This window comes from Pleurodeles waltl, chromosome 8 (genome assembly GCF_031143425.1).
Source record: "Pleurodeles waltl isolate 20211129_DDA chromosome 8, aPleWal1.hap1.20221129, whole genome shotgun sequence".
Classification (NCBI taxonomy): domain Eukaryota; kingdom Metazoa; phylum Chordata; class Amphibia; order Caudata; family Salamandridae; genus Pleurodeles; species Pleurodeles waltl.
This window is the reverse complement of record NC_090447.1, coordinates 819,611,878-819,632,836: the sequence shown is the minus strand read 5'-3', so window position 1 is coordinate 819,632,836 and position 20,959 is coordinate 819,611,878. Positions and strand designations below refer to the sequence as shown.

Genomic DNA, 20,959 nt, shown 5'->3' with positions numbered 1-20,959 from the left:
TTTTAGTGTGACATAATGGAGCTCTGCTTTGCCCATAGGCTCAAATGGTTTTGTCATTGTAAGGAAATGCCTCCTTGGCATGGTTGCCCCCTGACTTTTTGCCTTTGCTGATGCTATGTTTACAATTGAAAGTGTGCTGAGGCCTGCTGACCAGGCCCCAGCACCAGTGTTCTTTCCCTAACCTGTACTTTTGTATCCACAATTGGCAGACCCTGGCATCCAGATAAGTCCCTTGTAACTGGTACTTCTAGTACCAAGGGCCCTGATGCCAAGAAAGGTCTCTAAGGGCTGCAGCATGTCTTATGCCACCCTGGAGACCTCTCACTCAGCACAGACACACTGCTTGCCAGCTTGTGTGTGCTAGTGAGGACAAAACGAGTAAGTCGACATGGCACTCCCCTCAGGGTGCCATGCCAGCCTCTCACTGCCTATGCAGTATAGGTAAGACACCCCTCTAGCAGGCCTTACAGCCCTAAGGCAGGGTGCACTATACCATAGGTGAGGGTACCAGTGCATGAGCATGGTACCCCTACAGTGTCTAAATAAAACCTTAGACATTGTAAGTGCAGGGTAGCCATAAGAGTATATGGTCTGGGAGTCTGTCAAACACGAACTCAACAGCACCATAATGGCTACACTGAAAACTGGGAAGTTTGGTATCAAACTTCTCAGCACAATAAATGCACACTGATGCCAGTGTACATTTTATTGTAAAATACACCACAGAGGGCACCTTAGAGGTGCCCCCTGAAACTTAACCGACTATCTGTGTAGGCTGACTAGTTTTAGCAGCCTGCCACAAACCGAGACATGTTGCTGGCCCCATGGGGAGAGTGCCTTTGTCACTCTGAGGCCAGTAACAAAGCCTGCACTGGGTGGAGATGCTAACACCTCTCCCAGGCAGGAATTGTCACACCTGGCGGTGAGCCTCAAAGGCTCACCTCCTTTGTGCCAACCCAGCAGGACACTCCAGCTAGTGGAGTTGCCCGCCCCCTCCGGCCAGGCCCCACTTTTGGCGGCAAGGCCGGAGAAGATAATGAGAATAACAAGGAGGAGTCACTGGCCAGTCAGGACAGCCCCTAAGGTGTCCTGAGCTGAGGTGACTCTAACTTTTAGAAATCCTCCATCTTGCAGATGGAGGATTCCCCCAATAGGGTTAGGAATGTGACCCCCTCCCCTTGGGAGGAGGCACAAAGAGGGTGTACCCACCCTCAGGGCTAGTAGCCATTGGCTACTAACCCCCCAGACCTAAACACGCCCTTAAATTTAGTATTTAAGGGCTACCCTGAACCCTAGAAAATTAGATTCCTGCAACTACAAGAAGAAGGACTGCCCAGCTGAAAACCCCTGCAGCGGAAGACCAGAAGACGACAACTGCCTTGGCTCCAGAAACTCACCGGCCTGTCTCCTGCCTTCCAAAGATCCTGCTCCAGCGACGCCTTCCAAAGGGACCAGCGACCTCGACATCCTCTGAGGACTGCCCCTGCTTCGAAAAGACAAGAAACTCCCGAGGACAGCGGACCTGCTCCAAGAAAAGCTGCAACTTTGTTTCCAGCAACTTTAAAGAACCCTGCAAGCTCCCCGCAAGAAGCGTGAGACTTGCAACACTGCACCCGGCGACCCCGACTCGGCTGGTGGCGATCCAACACCTCAGGAGGGACCCCAGGACTACTCTGATACTGTGAGTACCAAAACCTGTCCCCCCTGAGCCCCCACAGCGCCGCCTGCAGAGGGAATCCCGAGGCTTCCCCTGACCGCGACTCTTTGAACCTAAAGTCCCGACGCCTGGGAGAGACCCTGCACCCGCAGCCCCCAGGACCTGAAGGACCGGACTTTCACTGGAGGAGTGACCCCCAGGAGTCCCTCTCCCTCGCCCAAGTGGAGGTTTCCCCGAGGAATCCCCCCCTTGCCTGCCTGCAGCGCTGAAGAGATCCCGAGATCTCTCATAGACTAACATTGAAAACCCGACGCTTGTTTCTACACTGCACCCGGCCGCCCCCGCGCTGCTGAGGGTGAAATTTCTGTGTGGACTTGCGTCCCCCCCGGTGCCCTACAAAACCCCCCTGGTCTGCCCTCCGAAGACGCGGGTACTTACCTGCAAGCAGACCGGAACCGGGGCACCCCCTTCTCTCCATTCTAGCCTATGTGTTTTGGGCACCACTTTGAACTCTGCACCTGACCGGCCCTGAGCTGCTGGTGTGGTGACTTTGGGGTTGCTCTGAACCCCCAACGGTGGGCTACCTTGGACCAAGAACTGAACCCTGTAAGTGTCCTACTTACCTGGTAAAACTAACAAAAACTTACCTCCCCCAGGAACTGTGAAAATTGCACTAAGTGTCCACTTTTAAAACAGCTATTTGTCAATAACTTGAAAAGTATACATGCAATTTTGATGATTTGAAGTTCCTAAAGTACTTACCTGCAATACCTTTCGAATGAGATATTACATGTAGAATTTGAACCTGTGGTTCTTAAAATAAACTAAGAAAAGATATTTTTCTATATAAAAACCTATTGGCTGGATTTGTCTCTGAGTGTGTGTACCTCATTTATTGTCTTGTGTATGAACAACAAATGCTTAACACTACTCCTTGGATAAGCCTACTGCTCGACCACACTACCACAAAATAGAGCATTAGTATTATCTATTTTTACCACTATTTTACCTCTAAGGGGAACCCTTGGACTCTGTGCATGCTATTCCTTACTTTGAAATAGCACATACAGAGCCAACTTCCTACAGTCATTAACTGGGTTAATACCATATTTAAGATCCACATCTGTGCCTTCCTTGGGGCGAGCATTTCTTTTGGAACCCTCTAGGTTTTATCACAGGTGACAAGAAGAAAACTTTATAATGATGCTCCCCTGGTGTAGGCCACAATTGCTGCCAAGTGGACCTTGAGAGATGAGTAGTTAATCTCACTGTCCAGTAGATGTGTAAGATAGATCAGGACTGTTTCCTATTTGCATATTGTCTAAAAGGTACTGTTCTTTGTGCACAACGGAAAGTGCCTTGTCCATTTTGTTGCACAGCATTGTCTTGTTGTCTCCTTTCTAGCTTCCTTCAGTATTTCCATGGATCTAGGCGGTAAGTTTAGGTGTCCGAATTCTATGTATTCAGGCTGCCAGATTAAGTGTTGTTGGTTCTGGGTGGAACACTTGCCCGTTCTTTATTGTTGTACGGCCTGCTCCACCTTTGGACAGTTCAAGTAGGTTTGAGTACCAGGTCTGTCTGGCCCATTGTGGGGTTATTAGAATGAGATTTGTCCCTGGTTGTCTGGCCTTCTCCAGTGCCCTTGGTGTTCGGGGAACCGGTGGAAAGGAGTAGGCAAATCTCCCTGACCAGTTAAGTGACAGTGCATTCCCTTCTGATTGGTGGTACACCTGGAGACGCCAAATTGGCATTTCCTGTTTTCTGCTGAAGCAAACAGGTCAACTGTTGGTGTGCCTAATAGTCTGAAGATCTTTTCTAGGCTTTCTTACTTTATTTCCCATTGATGTGAGCTTAATCTATCTGCCTCTATGTTGTCATTCCCTGGCAGGTGGACTGTCTGTAAGTCGATCCCTTGTGGTATCCATTTCCATATTGTAGGAAGTTGGCTCTGTATGTGCTATTTCAAAGTAAGGAATAGCATGCACAGAGTCCAAGGGTTCCCCTTAGAGGTAAAATAGTGGTAAAAATAGATAATACTAATGCTCTATTTTGTGGTAGTGTGGTCGAGCAGTAGGCTTATCCAAGGAGTAGTGTTAAGCATTTGTTGTACATACACATAGACAATAAATGAGGTACACACACTCAGAGACAAATCCAGCCAATAGGTTTTGTTATAGAAAAATATCTTTTCTTAGTTTATTTTAAGAACCACAGGTTCAAATTCTACATGTAATATCTCATTTGAAAGGTATTGCAGGTAAGTACTTTAGGAACTTTAAATCATAAAAATTGCATGTATACTTTACAAGTTATTGACAAATAGCTGTTTTAAAAGTGGACACAGTGCAATTTTCACAGTTCCTGGGGGAGGTAAGTTTTTGTTAGTTTTACCAGGTAAGTAAGACACTTACAGGGTTCAGTTCTTGGTCCAAGGTAGCCCACCGTTGGGGGTTCAGAGCAACCCCAAAGTCACCACACCAGCAGCTCAGGGCCGGTCAGGTGCAGAGTTCAAAGTGGTGCCCAAAACGCATAGGCTTCAATGGAGAAGGGGGTGCCCCGGTTCCAGTCTGCCAGCAGGTAAGTACCCGCGTCTTCGGAGGGCAGACCAGGGGGGTTTTGTAGGGCACCGGGGGGGACACAAGCCCACACCGAAATTTCACCCTCAGCAGCGCGGGGGCGGCCGGGTGCAGTGTAGAAGCAAGCGTCGGGTTTGCAATGTTAGTCTATGAGAGATCTCGGGATCTCTTCAGCGCTGCAGGCAGGCAAGGGGGGGGTTCCTCGGGGAAACCTCCACTTGGGCAAGGGAGAGGGACTCCTGGGGGTCACTTCTCCAACGAAAGTCCGGTCCTTCAGGTCCTGGGGGCTGCGGGTGCAGGGTCTATCCCAGGCGTCGGGACTTAGGATTCAAAGAGTCGCGGTCAGGGGAAGCCTCGGGATTCCCTCTGCAGGCGGCGCTGTGGGGGCTCAGGTTTTGGTACTCACAGTATCAGAGTAGTCCTGGGGTCCCTCCTGAGGTGTTGGATCTCCACCAGCCGAGTCGGGGTCGCCGGGTGCAGTGTTGCAAGTCTCACGCTTCTTGCGGGGAGCTTGCAGGGTTCTTTCAAGGCTGCTGGAAACAAAGTTGCAGCCTTTCTTGGAGCAGGTCCGCTGTCCTCGGGAGTTTCTTGTCTTTTCGAAGCAGGGGCAGTCCTCAGAGGATGTCGAGGTCGCTGGTCCCTTTGGAAGGCGTCGCTGGAGCAGGATCTTTGGAAGGCAGGAGACAGGCCGGTGAGTTTCTGGAGCCAAGGCAGTTGTCGTCTTCTGGTCTTCCTCTGCAGGGGTTTTCAGCTAGGCAGTCCTTCTTCTTGTAGTTGCAGGAATCTAATTTTCTAGGGTTCAGGGTAGCCCTTAAATACTAAATTTAAGGGCGTGTTTAGGTCTGGGGGGTTAGTAGCCAATGGCTACTAGCCCTGAGGGTGGGTACACCCTCTTTGTGCCTCCTCCCAAGGGGAGGGGGTCACAATCCTAACCCTATTGGGGTAATCCTCCATCTGCAAGATGGAGGATTTTTAAAAGTCAGAGTCACCTCAGCTCAGGACACCTTAGGGGCTGTCCTGACTGGCCAGTGACTCCTCCTTGTTGCTTTCTTTGTTCCCTCCAGCCTTGCCGCCAAAAGTGGGGGCCGTGGCCGGAGGGGGCGGGCAACTCCACTAAGCTGGAGTGCCCTGCTGGGCTGTGACAAAGGGGTGAGCCTTTGAGGCTCACCGCCAGGTGTCACAGCTCCTGCCTGGGGGAGGTGTTAGCATCTCTACCCAGTGCAGGCTTTGTTACTGGCCTCAGAGTGACAAAGGCACTCTCCCCATGGGGCCAGCAACATGTCTCTAGTGTGGCAGGTTGCTGGAACTAGTCAGCCTACACAGACAGTCGGTTAAGTTTCAGGGGGCACCTCTAAGGTGCCCTCTGTGGTGTATTTTACAATAAAATGTACACTGGCATCAGTGTGCATTTATTGTGCTGAGAAGTTTGATACCAAACTTCCCAGTTTTCAGTGTAGCCATTATGGTGCTGTGGAGTTCGTGTTTGACAGACTCCCAGACCATATACTCTTATGGCTACCCTGCACTTACAATGTCTAAGGTTTTGTTTAGACACTGTAGGGGTACCATGCTCATGCACTGGTACCCTCACCTATGGTATAGTGCACCCTGCCTTAGGGCTGTAAGGCCTGCTAGAGGGGTGTCTTACCTATACTGCATAGGCAGTGAGAGGCTGGCATGGCACCCTGAGGGGAGTGCCATGTCGACTTACTCGTTTTGTCCTCACTAGCACACACAAGCTGGCAAGCAGTGTGTCTGTGCTGAGTGAGAGGTCTCCAGGGTGGCATAAGACATGCTGCAGCCCTTAGAGACCTTCCTTGGCATCAGGGCCCTTGGTACTAGAAGTACCAGTTACAAGGGACTTATCTGGATGCCAGGGTCTGCCAATTGTGGATACAAAAGTACAGGTTAGGGAAAGAACACTGGTGCTGGGGCCTGGTTAGCAGGCCTCAGCACACTTTCAATTGTAAACATAGCATCAGCAAAGGCAAAAAGTCAGGGGGCAACCATGCCAAGGAGGCATTTCCTTACACAACCCCCCCCCAAACGAAAGAGGATGAGACTAACCTTTCCCAAGAGAGTCTTCATTTTCTAAGTGGAAGAACCTGGAAAGGCCATCTGCATTGGCATGGGCAGTCCCAGGTCTGTGTTCCACTATAAAGTCCATTCCCTGTAGGGAGATGGACCACCTCAACAGTTTAGGATTTTCACCTTTCATTTGCATCAGCCATTTGAGAGGTCTGTGGTCAGTTTGAACTAGGAAGTGAGTCCCAAAGAGGTATGGTCTCAGCTTCTTCAGGGACCAAACCACAGCAAAGGCCTCCCTCTCAATGGCACTCCAACGCTGCTCCCTGGGGAGTAACCTCCTGCTAATGAAAGCAACAGGCTGGTCAAGGCCATCATCATTTGTTTGGGACAAAACTTCCCCTATCCCATGTTCAGAGGCATCAGTCTGCACAATGAACTGCTTAGAATAATCTGGAGCTTTTAGAACTGGTGCTGAGCACATTGCTTGTTTCAGGGTGTCAAAGGCCTGTTGGCATTCCACAGTCCAGTTCACTTTCTTGGGCATTTTCTTGGAGGTGAGTTCAGTGAGGGCTGTCACAATGGATCCATATCCCTTCACAAACCTCCTGTAATACCCAGTCAAGCCAAGGAATGCCCTGACTTGAGTCTGGGTTTTTGGAGCTACCCAGTCCAGAATAGTCTGGATCTTGGGTTGGAGTGGCTGAACTTGGCCTCCACCTACAAGGTGGCCCAAGTAAACCACAGTTCCCTGCCCTATCTGGCATTTGGATGCCTTGATAGAGAGGCCTGCAGATTGCAGAGCCTTCAAAACCTTCTTCAGGTGGACCAGGTGATCCTGCCAGGTGGAGCTAAAGACAGCAATATCATCAAGATAAGCTGTGCTAAAGGACTCCAAGCCAGCAAGGACTTGATTCACCAACCTTTGGAAGGTGGCAGGGGCATTCTTTAAACCAAAGGGCATAACAGTAAACTGATAATGCCCATCAGGTGTGGAGAATGCTGTTTTCTCTTTTGCTCCAGGTGCCATTTTTATTTGCCAGTACCCTGCTGTCAAGTCAAAGGTACTTAAGAATTTGGCAGCACCTAATTTATCTATGAGCTCATCAGCTCTAGGAATTGGATGAGCATCTGTCTTGGTGACAGAATTGAGCCCTCTGTAGTCCACACAAAACCTCATCTCTTTCTTTCCATCTTTGGTGTGAGGTTTGGGGGACTAAGACCACTGGGCTAGCCCAGGGGCTGTCAGAGCGCTCAATTACTCCCAATTCTAGCATCTTGTGGACTTCCACCTTGATGCTTTCCTTAACATGGTCAGACTGTCTAAAGATTTTGTTTTTGACAGGCATGCTGTCTCCTGTGTCCACATCATGGGTACACAGGTGTGTCTGACCAGGGGTTAAGGAGAAGAGTTCAGGAAACTGTTGTAGGACTCTCCTACAATCAGCTTGCTGTTGGCCAGAAAGGGTGTCTGAGTAGATCACTCCATCTACTGTGCCATCTTTTGGGTCTGATGACAGAAGATCAGGGAGAGGTTCACTCTCTGCCTCCTGATCCTCATCTGTTACCATCAACAGATTCACATCAGCCCTGTCATGGAAGAGCTTAAGGCGGTTCACATGGATCACCCTCTTGGGGCTCCTGCTTGTGCCCAGGTCCACCAGGTAGGTGACCTGACTCTTCCTTTCTAGCACTGGGTAAGGGCCACTCCATTTGTCCTGGAGTGCCCTGGGAGCCACAGGCTCCAGAACCCAGACTTTCTGCCCTGGTTGGAACTCAACCAGTGCAGCCTTTTGGTCATACCAAAACTTCTGGAGCTGTTGGCTGGCCTCAAGGTTTTTGGTTGCCTTTTCCATGTACTCTGCCATCCTAGAGCGAAGGCCAAGTACATAGTCCACTATGTCTTGTTTAGGCTCATGAAGAGGTCTCTCCCAGCCTTCTTTAACAAGAGCAAGTGGTCCCCTTACAGGATGACCAAACAGAAGTTCAAAGGGTGAGAATCCTACTCCCTTCTGTGGCACCTCTCTGTAAGCGAAAAGCAGACATGGCAAGAGGACATCCCATCTCCTTTTGAGTTTTTCTGGGAGCCCCATGATCATGCCTTTTAATGTCTTGTTGAATCTCTCAACCAAGCCATTAGTTTGTGGATGGTATGGTGTAGTGAATTTGTAAGTCACTCCACACTCATTCCACATGTGTTTTAGGTATGCTGACATGAAGTTGGTACCTCTGTCAGACACCACCTCCTTAGGGAAACCCACTCTGGTAAAGATACCAATGAGGGCCTTGGCTACTGCAGGGGCAGTAGTCGACCTTAGGGGAATAGCTTCAGGATACCTGGTAGCATGATCCACTACTACCAGGATGTACATATTTCCTGAGGCTGTGGGAGGTTCCAGTGGACCAACTATGTCCACACCCACTCTTTCAAAGGGGACCCCCACCACTGGAAGTGGAATGAGGGGGGCCTTTGGGTGCCCACCTGTCTTACCACTGGCTTGACAGGTGGGGCAGGAGAGGCAAAACTCCTTAACCATGTTGGACATGTTGGGCCAGTAGAAGTGGTTGACTAGCCTCTCCCACGTCTTGGTTTGTCCCAAATGTCCAGCAAGGGGAATGTCATGGGCCAATGTTAGGATGAACTCTCTGAACAGCTGAGGCACTACCACTCTCCTAGTGGCACCAGGTTTGGGGTCTCTGGCCTCAGTGTACAGGAGTCCATCTTCCCAATAGACCCTATGTGTTCCATTTTTCTTGCCCTTGGACTCTTCAGCAGCTTGCTGCCTAAGGCCTTCAAGAGAGGGACAGGTTTCTTGTCCCTTACACAGCTCCTCCCTTGAGGGTCCCCCTGGGCCTAAGAGCTCAACCTGATAAGGTTCAAGCTCCAAAGGCTCAGTTCCCTCAGAGGGCAGAACTCCTTCCTGAGAAGAGAGGTTCCCTTTCTTTTGCTGTGTTGCAGTTGGTTTCCCAACTGACTTTCCTTTCCTCTTGGTAGGCTGGGCCATTCTTCCAGACTCCAGCTCTACTTGTTCACCCTGTGCCTTGCATTGTGCTCTTGTTTTCACACACACCAGTTCAGGGATACCCAGCATGGCTGCATGGGTTTTTAGTTCTACCTCAGCCCATGCTGAGGACTCCAGGTCATTTCCAAGCAGACAGTCCACTGGGATATTTGAGGAGACCACCACCTGTTTCAGGCCATTGACCCCTCCCCATTCTAAAGTAACCATTGCCATGGGATGTACTTTTCTCTGATTGTCAGCGTTGGTGACTGTGTAAGTTTTTCCAGTCAGGTATTGGCCAGGGGAAACCAGTTTCTCTGTCACCATGGTGACACTGGCACCTGTATCCCTCAGGCCCTCTATTCTAGTCCCATTAATTAAGAGTTGCTGTCTGTATTTTTGCATGTTAGGCGGCCAGACAGCTAGTGTGGCTAAATCCACCCCACCCTCAGAAACTAGAGTAGCTTCAGTGTGGACCCTGATTTGCTCTGGGCACACTGTTGATCCCACTTGGAGACTAGCCATACCAGTGTTACCTGGATGGGAGTTTGGAGTGGAACCTTTCTTGGGACAGGCCTTGTCTCCAGTTTGGTGTCCATGCTGTTTACAGCTATGACACCAGGCCTTTTTGGGATCAAAGTTTTTACCCTTGTACCCATTGTTTTGTGAAGAGGCTCTGGGCCCACCCTCCTGTGCAGGTTTTTGGGGGCCTGTAGAAGACTCTTTACTATTTTTAGTTTTGGTTGTCTCATCACCCTTCCCCTGGGGAGTCTTTGTGACCCCTTTCTTTTGGTCACCCCCTGTTGAAGTCTTGGACACCCTTGTCTTGACCCAATGGTCCGCCTTCTTTCCCAATTCTTGGGGAGAAATTGGTCCTAGGTCTACCAGATGCTGATGCAGTTTATCATTGAAACAATTACTCAATAGGTGTTCTTTCACAAATAAATTGTACAGCCCATCATAATTACTTACACCACTGCCTTGAATCCAACCATCTAGTGTTTTCACTGAGTAGTCTACAAAGTCAACCCAGGTCTGGCTCGAGGATTTTTGAGCCCCCCTGAATCTAATCCTATACTCCTCAGTGGAGAATCCAAAGCCCTCAATCAGGGTACCCTTCATGAGGTCATAAGATTCTGCATCTTGTCCAGAGAGTGTGAGGAGTCTATCCCTACACTTTCCTGTGAACATTTCCCAAAGGAGAGCACCCCAGTGAGATCTGTTCACTTTTCTGGTTACACAAGCCCTCTCAAAAGCTGTGAACCATTTGGTGATGTCATCACCATCTTCATATTTAGTTACAATCCCTTTAGGGATTTTCAACATGTCAGGAGAATCTCTGACCCTATTTATGTTGCTGCCACCATTGATGGGTCCTAGGCCCATCTCTTGTCTTTCCCTCTCTATGGCTAGGATCTGTCTTTCCAAAGCCAATCTTTTGGCCATCCTGGCTAACTGGATGTCCTCTTCACTGGGGTTATCCTCAGTGATTTCAGAGGTGTTGGTCTCTCCTGTGAGGGAACCAGCATCTCTGACTATTATTTTTGGAGTCAGGGTTTGAGGGACCCTGTTCTCCCTAGATAGGACTGGTAGGGGGGAATTTTCCTCCAAGTCACTATCCTCTTCCTCTGAGTTGCCACCCTCAGAGGGGTTGGCCTTTTCAAACTCTGCCAAAAGCTCCTGGAGCTGTATTTTGGTAGGTTTGGGGCCCATTGTTATTTTCTTTATTTTACAGAGTGACCTTAGCTCCCTCATCTTAAGATGGAGGTAAGGTGTGGTGTCGAGTTCCACCACAGTCACATCTGTGCTAGACATTTTGCTTCTAAAAGTTGGAATACTTTTTAAGAATCTACAACTGGTTCTAGAATCTAATTCAAACTTTTACAAACTTTTAAACTCTAAAAGAAATGCTAAACAGGATCTAACACAAGTCCCTAGCAGGTCTTTTAAGAATTTAGAAAACTTTTCAAATTGCAAAAATCAATTTCTAATGACAATTTTGGAATTTGTCGTGTGATCAGGTATTGGCTGAGTAGTCCAGCAAATGCAAAGTCTTGTACCCCACCGCTGATCCACCAATGTAGGAAGTTGGCTCTGTATGTGCTATTTCAAAGTAAGGAATAGCATGCACAGAGTCCAAGGGTTCCCCTTAGAGGTAAAATAGTGGTAAAAATAGATAATACTAATGCTCTATTTTGTGGTAGTGTGGTCGAGCAGTAGGCTTATCCAAGGAGTAGTGTTAAGCATTTGTTGTACATACACATAGACAATAAATGAGGTACACACACTCAGAGACAAATCCAGCCAATAGGTTTTGTTATAGAAAAATATCTTTTCTTAGTTTATTTTAAGAACCACAGGTTCAAATTCTACATGTAATATCTCATTTGAAAGGTATTGCAGGTAAGTACTTTAGGAACTTTAAATCATAAAAATTGCATGTATACTTTACAAGTTATTGACAAATAGCTGTTTTAAAAGTGGACACAGTGCAATTTTCACAGTTCCTGGGGGAGGTAAGTTTTTGTTAGTTTTACCAGGTAAGTAAGACACTTACAGGGTTCAGTTCTTGGTCCATGGTAGCCCACCGTTGGGGGTTCAGAGCAACCCCAAAGTCACCACACCAGCAGCTCAGGGCCGGTCAGGTGCAGAGTTCAAAGTGGTGCCCAAAACGCATAGGCTTCAATGGAGAAGGGGGTGCCCCGGTTCCAGTCTGCCAGCAGGTAAGTACCCGCGTCTTCGGAGGGCAGACCAGGGGGGTTTTGTAGGGCACCGGGGGGGACACAAGCCCACACCGAAATTTCACCCTCAGCAGCGCGGGGGCGGCCGGGTGCAGTGTAGAAGCAAGCGTCGGGTTTGCAATGTTAGTCTATGAGAGATCTCGGGATCTCTTCAGCGCTGCAGGCAGGCAAGGGGGGGGTTCCTCGGGGAAACCTCCACTTGGGCAAGGGAGAGGGACTCCTGGGGGTCACTTCTCCAACGAAAGTCCGGTCCTTCAGGTCCTGGGGGCTGCGGGTGCAGGGTCTATCCCAGGCGTCGGGACTTAGGATTCAAAGAGTCGCGGTCAGGGGAAGCCTCGGGATTCCCTCTGCAGGCGGCGCTGTGGGGGCTCAGGGGGGACAGGTTTTGGTACTCACAGTATCAGAGTAGTCCTGGGGTCCCTCCTGAGGTGTTGGATCTCCACCAGCCGAGTCGGGGTCGCCGGGTGCAGTGTTGCAAGTCTCACGCTTCTTGCGGGGAGCTTGCAGGGTTCTTTCAAGGCTGCTGGAAACAAAGTTGCAGCCTTTCTTGGAGCAGGTCCGCTGTCCTCGGGAGTTTCTTGTCTTTTCGAAGCAGGGGCAGTCCTCAGAGGATGTCGAGGTCGCTGGTCCCTTTGGAAGGCGTCGCTGGAGCAGGATCTTTGGAAGGCAGGAGACAGGCCGGTGAGTTTCTGGAGCCAAGGCAGTTGTCGTCTTCTGGTCTTCCTCTGCAGGGGTTTTCAGCTAGGCAGTCCTTCTTCTTGTAGTTGCAGGAATCTAATTTTCTAGGGTTCAGGGTAGCCCTTAAATACTAAATTTAAGGGCGTGTTTAGGTCTGGGGGGTTAGTAGCCAATGGCTACTAGCCCTGAGGGTGGGTACACCCTCTTTGTGCCTCCTCCCAAGGGGAGGGGGTCACAATCCTAACCCTATTGGGGGAATCCTCCATCTGCAAGATGGAGGATTTCTAAAAGTCAGAGTCACCTCAGCTCAGGACACCTTAGGGGCTGTCCTGACTGGCCAGTGACTCCTCCTTGTTGCTTTCTTTGTTCCCTCCAGCCTTGCCGCCAAAAGTGGGGGCCGTGGCCGGAGGGGGCGGGCAACTCCACTAAGCTGGAGTGCCCTGCTGGGCTGTGACAAAGGGGTGAGCCTTTGAGGCTCACCGCCAGGTGTCACAGCTCCTGCCTGGGGGAGGTGTTAGCATCTCTACCCAGTGCAGGCTTTGTTACTGGCCTCAGAGTGACAAAGGCACTCTCCCCATGGGGCCAGCAACATGTCTCTAGTGTGGCAGGTTGCTGGAACTAGTCAGCCTACACAGACAGTCGGTTAAGTTTCAGGGGGCACCTCTAAGGTGCCCTCTGTGGTGTATTTTACAATAAAATGTACACTGGCATCAGTGTGCATTTATTGTGCTGAGAAGTTTGATACCAAACTTCCCAGTTTTCAGTGTAGCCATTATGGTGCTGTGGAGTTCGTGTTTGACAGACTCCCAGACCATATACTCTTATGGCTACCCTGCACTTACAATGTCTAAGGTTTTGTTTAGACACTGTAGGGGTACCATGCTCATGCACTGGTACCCTCACCTATGGTATAGTGCACCCTGCCTTAGGGCTGTAAGGCCTGCTAGAGGGGTGTCTTACCTATACTGCATAGGCAGTGAGAGGCTGGCATGGCACCCTGAGGGGAGTGCCATGTCGACTTACTCGTTTTGTCCTCACTAGCACACACAAGCTGGCAAGCAGTGTGTCTGTGCTGAGTGAGAGGTCTCCAGGGTGGCATAAGACATGCTGCAGCCCTTAGAGACCTTCCTTGGCATCAGGGCCCTTGGTACTAGAAGTACCAGTTACAAGGGACTTATCTGGATGCCAGGGTCTGCCAATTGTGGATACAAAAGTACAGGTTAGGGAAAGAACACTGGTGCTGGGGCCTGGTTAGCAGGCCTCAGCACACTTTCAATTGTAAACATAGCATCAGCAAAGGCAAAAAGTCAGGGGGCAACCATGCCAAGGAGGCATTTCCTTACACATATCTGTTGGGCTAGTTTGCTAAGGGTGAATGACCTTTTGCCCCCCCCCCACCCCGTTTGTTCAGGTAAAACATTGTTGCATTGTCTGTCTGGATCAGTACAGTTTTCCCTGTTACTTGTGTTTGAAAGGCTTTCAGGGCTAGTAGCACTGTCTTCATCTCTAGGAAATTGGTGTGCTTTACTGAATTTGTGTTGTTCCACTGGCCACAAAATTCTCAAGTTGCCTGTGTGTGCTCTCAATCCCTTGTGAGACGCGTCCGTTGTAATGGTCACCGATTGAGTTGTCATCTTGAAAGGTCTACCCCGGTTAAGTCGTTAATGCCTACCATTGGACCTCTTTCTGTACCGTTATTGTTACAAACAGTAGATCTTCCCAACTCCTCATGGCTTGTGACCTGCTGTAGCATCGGCATTCTTAGAATGGGTGCATGTGGAGTCTTGCATAGGTTATGATGCCATCATGCCCATTAGTTTCATGACCATCCTCACTGTCAGAGGCTGACCTCTCTGGTAAAGGCGAGTTTGCTCTGGGATTTCCTGTACTCTTCTGAGTAGGGTACACTCATGCTTTCTTCAACATCCAGTTTTGCTCCTAGGAAGATTTTTTCCAGTTGTGGAGATAATTTCTTGTGGTTGACGGAGAACCCCAGCTTTTGTAGGGTTCTGATCACTGTTTGAATGTCCCTTTGGCATTTCTCCTTTGTATTTGCTTTTACAAGCCAGTCGTCCATGTAAGGGTAGACGTGAATCCCATTTCCTCTTAGGAATGCTGCAAATGTTACCAGACATTTTGTAAAAACCATTGGTACAGACTTTATGCTGGAGGTTAAGACCTTCAATTGATAGTGTACCTTCTCCAGCATGAACCTGAGGTACTTTTTGTGTGCCTGATTCATGGATGTGTGTAAATAGGTGTCTATGGTTACCATGTTGCTCCCCTTTTGTAAAAGTGGCATTACCTCTTGTAGTGTCATCATTTTGAAGTGTTGTGTGCAAATTATTATTTATTTTTTTTACAAATCTGAGGTCCACGATTGGCCTTGGTGTAAGGTCTTGTTTTGGCACCAGGAAGTAGGGTAAGTAATTTCCCCTGTTCAACTCCTTTGTTGGCACCCTTTCTATTGCATGCTTTTCAGGAGATCTTTTACTTCCTTCCTTCCTTAGTTGTACCAGTTCTGTTTCCTGATGCCTTTTTTTCTTTGGTGGATTCGGTGGTGGAAGGTTTGTGAGTTCTTTACAGTAGCTGTGATGTACCACGTTTAAAACCTGCAGGCCTGTGGAGATCCTTTACCCATTCTTGTGGGTACTGCAGGATTCTGCCTCCCACTTGTGTTGTGTGTGGGCTCAAGGACATTTCTGAGTCACCTGGAGTTTCCTACTTGGCTCTCCCTCTGCCACGAAAGGGCTGCCTTGTGGGATGTTGCCAATGTTGGTATCCAGCTTATTGACTAGTATGGTGTGTACCGCCCTGGGCTTGATGCTGCTGCTGTTGCCCTGTTGCAAAAGATTCCCCTTTCTGTGTGCCTTCCTAGCATATTTCCTCTCTTTCTGAAGGTGCATCTGTATTGGAGAGTGCCCTTTGCCTTTGTTGTCTCGTTGTCCTTTTTCATTTGTTGCAAGGACTCGACTACCTCTTGACCAAACAAAGAATCTCCAATGAAAGTTTTTTTTTTTTTTAAATAATGGAAGCCTGAACTTCTGTCGTGAAGCCGGAGATCCTCAGCCAAGCATGCCTCCTAAGACTTGTGCCCATACACATTTGCCTCCTCGCTGTATCTGAGGCATCCAGTGCTGATTTCAGACAAGTGATGGCAATATTCTTCACTTCTTGGATGATTGCTTTTGCTCTCGTCTTGTTCCACTGTTGGCTGCCACATCCATTGAGGAGAGCGTTGGAGTTCACTATACGCCATTGCGTTGCAGCCTCTATTTTCATCTTCCTCCCTACAAGGTCCAGCCTCTTACTTTCTTACTCAGGAGGAGGGCCTGTAGAGGTGTGTGCATTACTCCTCCTTCTCACGGTAGTGATAATGATTGAGTCTGCCTCTGTGTTCCCCTGGATGTATTTGGCATCCTTTGAAGAAGGCTTATACTTCTTTTCTACCCATGGTGTCACACCCTTTGTTGAAGCAGGTCCTTTGAAGGCCTCCTTGCCCTGGTCTAGTATGCTGGGTAGCATTGGGAGATACAGATTTCCCTTGCTTGATGGCATGAGAGTTTCTGGGAGAATATACGAGCCTCCCTTCTCTTCCTCTAGAGACACTCCATAAGTTTCAGCTGCCCTCTTTATCAGGCTATTGTAAAGTGTAATGTCATCAGGAGGCGAAGGTCTTGAGGGGTAGTTGTCAACCTCCTCTTCTGGGCTGTGTGTGTCAACGTCATACCATTCATCCTTGAAGCCCCCTGTTGCCTCTTTCCCTTCAGGGCTGTAGAATTCCTCCTTGGCCTCCTCTTCGTGGGGCTCTGGTGTCGCCAGGGCCTCTAACGCAGTTACTTCCTCTTCAGCGTCTGTGGTTGTGGAGGGCTTACTTGGAATTTTTAAATCCCTTAGTGTGTCAAACTCCTTATTGTATTGAATGAGTGCCACCATTTCTGCCTCTAATCTCCGTCTTTTCTTCTCCACAACTAAGGCCTTTGACGTCCTATGTCAAAGACGGTCTCTTTTTCAGGGTAGGCGGTTCTTCCTCAGATGGTTTTGGGGTTTCTTTCACCGCAGTGGTTTTTGTCGGTTTTGACGCTCTGCCTCTGGGATCCGTGGGCCTCATTTGTTCATTTTCTTGGACGTCAGGGCTGCCTTGTGTGACTTTATCTTGGGGATCTTAGCCTCCAAGATTTTTGGTAGTCTTTCAAAATGTTTGTGTCTCTTTTCGACATCCTTCGTTGCTTTCTTCACCGCACATTTCTTCTCTGTGTCACCCACGAGGACTTCTTTGTCCGATCATTCGTGGGCTGATTCTGTGCCCCCGACCTGCTCTTCGTCACTGCTGGAAAGGCCAAAGTCCTTCAGGGACACATGGGGTTTCTGGCTGTACATTGCTGCGTGGTGTTCCTTTCTCCACTTTCTGCACACCCCGAGAGTCTTCGGCACAAATGCGGCACAGGCCTAGCACTCCTCATCCCCGTGGTCCCTCAGCCGACAGAGGTTACAAACTTTGTGCAGGTCGTGCTGTGCAGATTTGTGGCGGGAGTTCAGGCAGAACTTTAAGGGGGGTGCTTTCCATGACCTCTACCTTGCATCATTCCAGTGGGGTCCCCTGTCAGCTCTGTAACGGTCTCCTTTCGTTTCTCGCTCAGTGATTTTCCAAAAACGTTACCTTTTTTTGGGATTCTTCAACAATGTTCAAAAAAATATTCGTAGCTCCTCATTTTGCTTCCAGACCCTGCAGCGGAAAAAAGAATCTGAAAATGGCTACCACACACAGGAACTTCTGGGGCGCAACCTGACACCACACAGTGGATGGATAACTACCAAATGGTGGTCGACGACGCCCAGGGGAAGGAGGAAAAAAAAAAGTGGGAAAACAGACAATTCCGGACCCACCACTAGATGGCGGAATAATGCACAGCATGCGACTCCAGAAAATAATTCATGCAGCAAAACTGTAGGCTTGCTGTAATACACCTGACCATTTTAAAATGCCGGCTGAACAGTTTTTTATATTTACAATTTTACCACAGTTTTCAATGAGGTTGCAAGAGTGCGGGGGTAAGTAAAGAACGCAGTTATGTCACTGATTTTATAGTTTCACACTCTAGAAGGAATATGTTACTTACTCTGTAAGTATCAGTTGGTGGCATGGAGTGCTGTAGATTCTCATGCTCTGCACACTCCTGCCATCTAGTGTTTGGTCCAGAGTTGTGCCAGTTGTTTTCCTTCAAAGAAGTCTTTGGAGTCACGAGGTCGAGAGACTCCTCCTCTCTCAGAGAAAGGTGCCGTCTATCTTGAAAATATGCAGCTATTGGCAGCAAGATGCAAGCGTACGGAAGCGAATGCTAGTCCAGCATTTTGTAAATGAAGTAGGTAGCAGACAGTACCTTGCACTGTGGCTTTGAAGGGGTCAATTTGTTTTGAGTGAAAGTAGCAAATAAAACCTTTTCGTTTTGCTGTATAGCACGCCCTAGTGGTGGGTCTACATGTTTCCTTAAGAATGTCCATACATTCTGGTGGTAAGTTAAGTTAACCTGACTTTAGGATCTCATAAGTCAAACTGCTAGGTTGATAGTTTTAGGAGCTGAGCGCTTGTCTTGTCCGTGGTTCTGAGGAAGAAGTTCTGGCCTGTTGGGAAACTTCTCATGTGGAACCAATGAGAGGTCTAGAAGTGTTGTGAACCAAGGCTGATGAGCCCAAGTGAGAGCTACTAGGACCATTGTAGGAGAAGTCTGCATGAGCCTCGGAACCAGAAATGGAAGGAGAGGGAGAGGCAGAAAAGCGCCTGCAAATATCCCTGACCAACTCATCTATAGTGCATTGCCCTTGGATAGCGGGTGTGGAAACCTGGAGCTGAAGTTTAGGTATTTTGAGTTTTCTGCTGTGGTGAAAAGGTCTATTTAAGGGAACCCCCCCCACTTTTGGAAGAATGATAGTAGTACTTGTGGGTGGAGTTCCCATTCATGAACTTGTTGCTGATACTGCTGAGCAGGTCTGCACAGGCGTTGTCTGTTCTCCGGAAGGTAAATGTTGTGATGTAGAGCCCAAATCCAGATGGTCTGAGATAGGTGAGACAGTTGTGGAGACCTTGTCCTCCTTTGTTTATGTAGGTAATACATGGTTGTCATATTGTCTGTCTGGACTAGGACAGCCTTGTGAGTCAGATGAGGTAGGAATGCTTTCAATGCAAGGTGAACAGCTTGAAGCTCTAGGTGTTTGATGTGGACACTCTGGTGCTTGGCGTCCCAGAGGCCTAGTTCTGTGAGGTCTTGTAGGTGTGCACTCCATCCGGTCTGTGATGTGTCTGTTAAGAGTGATGTGGGGAACAAGGTCGAGAAAAGGCTGCCCCTTCAACAAGTTGGTGGTGTTCCACCACTGCAGAGTGTGTGGCAGTGTATGAACACTAGATCCAGCTCTTCAAAGGAGTTACAGGACCCATTCCTGATCAGGGATCAGGGGTATACTCTCTGTACTTCCTAATTCCCCAAAAGTACATTAAATGTATATTTTTGAGTACCACCCTGTTGTAAAATAAGAAACTATGGTGTCTTAGGAGCCTTCATGTAGTCTACGTCAATATGTTTCTGCCACCCAGATAGCCCTATTGTGCCTTGGCATTCATCAGAATGGCGGTCCTCTTTACCCTACGCTCCCTACAACTACACTCACATGTGAAATCTGCATGGGTGTAACAATTATACAAATACGTCAGTCTTAGTTTTCAGGAAGTAACTTCTGAAAATTACAGGCAATGCAAGGAAACTATTTCTGAAACATATTGAAACCAGTCATTATTAGGCTCTTGTCAGGGAATACGAGTACAAGTACAGAATCCTGCTTGTGTTTTTTTTTTTAAATAAATAAACACAATAAAAAACAAGCTCATCCCTAAAAAACTTTAAAAAAAAAAAACATCTGACTAAAAATAAAGCAAGTGCTTGGCTTTGCACAGACTATCCTTTCTTACGCCATCAACCCATTATGGTGTCACAACACAATTAAGTGTTGTTCTTTGTGGCTGCAATTCTGTGCCCTGCAGATATAAAGTGACGTGGTGTTTGACTATGCCTCCACCTTAGCCACCTCTACACCGACGGCAAGAGGTGATTAACTGTAGCTGGGTCAGGAAATGAAAGTCCAGTAGCCCTACTTCTGTTTCATGAGAAGCACAATTCAGAATGTTCTTTGATCACAAATATGTATGTAATTACCTTGCCTTCGCTCATTAATGATTTTTCTGCAAGCCTTAAAGTCGTTACTGATAAATGCTTTTCGATGCAGTGCTTTTGTGGTTGCAACATGAGCCAAAACCATTGCCCTAAAGTTGAAAACTGCCTAGGAAAGAATTCTGAATATCAAACAATATTGGGCTGCTGAAAGCGGTCACCAATTTAAATGTCTGCTCCCAAACTTAAATAAGGGAATGCCTAGACATACTCTCTTCAGTGTCGGAGGGGTGCTGTACAATTTTAGGTGTTCTCTGTTTCAAGGAATGTAAAGCACTTAAGACTTTGATTTGAGTTAGCAGTCAAGTGCGTCCATGCATCAAACTTACTAACCATGTAAAGAAAACCATTTGAAACAAAATATAACATCATAATGTATTTTGTGTTCATATTCTTACCAGTACCACCTCCTGGGTTAGGCCGGGGGACAGGTTTTTTCGTGGCTGTGAATAGAGAGGAGAACATTAGAGTGAATTTGTTGGCAGAATAACCCAGCGTTACAAAAGGGGCTTAAAAACATTGAAATTAAACTTCATTGCTTTTAGAAGCCATCACACTTACACTTAATGGCACTGTAGAATGCACCCACATTTCCATAACATATCCAATAAGTAAAGTGGGCAAACAATACAGACAGAATCCACCCCATCCATAGTTCAGTTAGTTAAAGGTGAGCAATTAAATAAGTTTGAGTTAAAACTTGACCAGATAACTTTATCCTATGCATTTAAATGTGCAATTGTTAAATTTGTTAAGAAACTTTATGATTGATTTACAAACACCTGGACTTTCAGAATTCATGAAAAAGGCCAATTGATTTTCACTCAAATTCATAACAATGGGAAGACATGACTTCACAAATCTGTTGTCTAGCATCTGTCTTTTTACAGTAATACATGATATGAAAATAGCGTTTCAATGATCTCTGCAAAATGATGACATTACGTACAATCAATCCTTCCATATATTCAGCCACCTTGATCATACCTTGTGAGCAAATGTCTGTGATCCAGTAGAGAACAGCACAATGCATATGACAGTTTGGTGGTGATGCAGTCCA

At 47.9% G+C, this 20,959-nt stretch overlaps 1 protein-coding gene across 2 annotated transcripts in view; it reads right to left on the bottom strand.

The window, feature by feature from the left end:
- The window catches only part of LOC138250326 (CD99 antigen-like), a 286,125-nt gene that overhangs the window by 70,255 nt on the left and 194,911 nt on the right, over positions 1-20,959 (bottom strand). For both annotated transcript variants that reach the window (XM_069205086.1, XM_069205088.1), the window contains exon 7: positions 20,298-20,342. In XM_069205086.1, the coding sequence (XP_069061187.1) occupies positions 20,298-20,342 (45 nt within the window). The remainder of the gene's footprint in view (positions 1-20,297; positions 20,343-20,959) is intronic.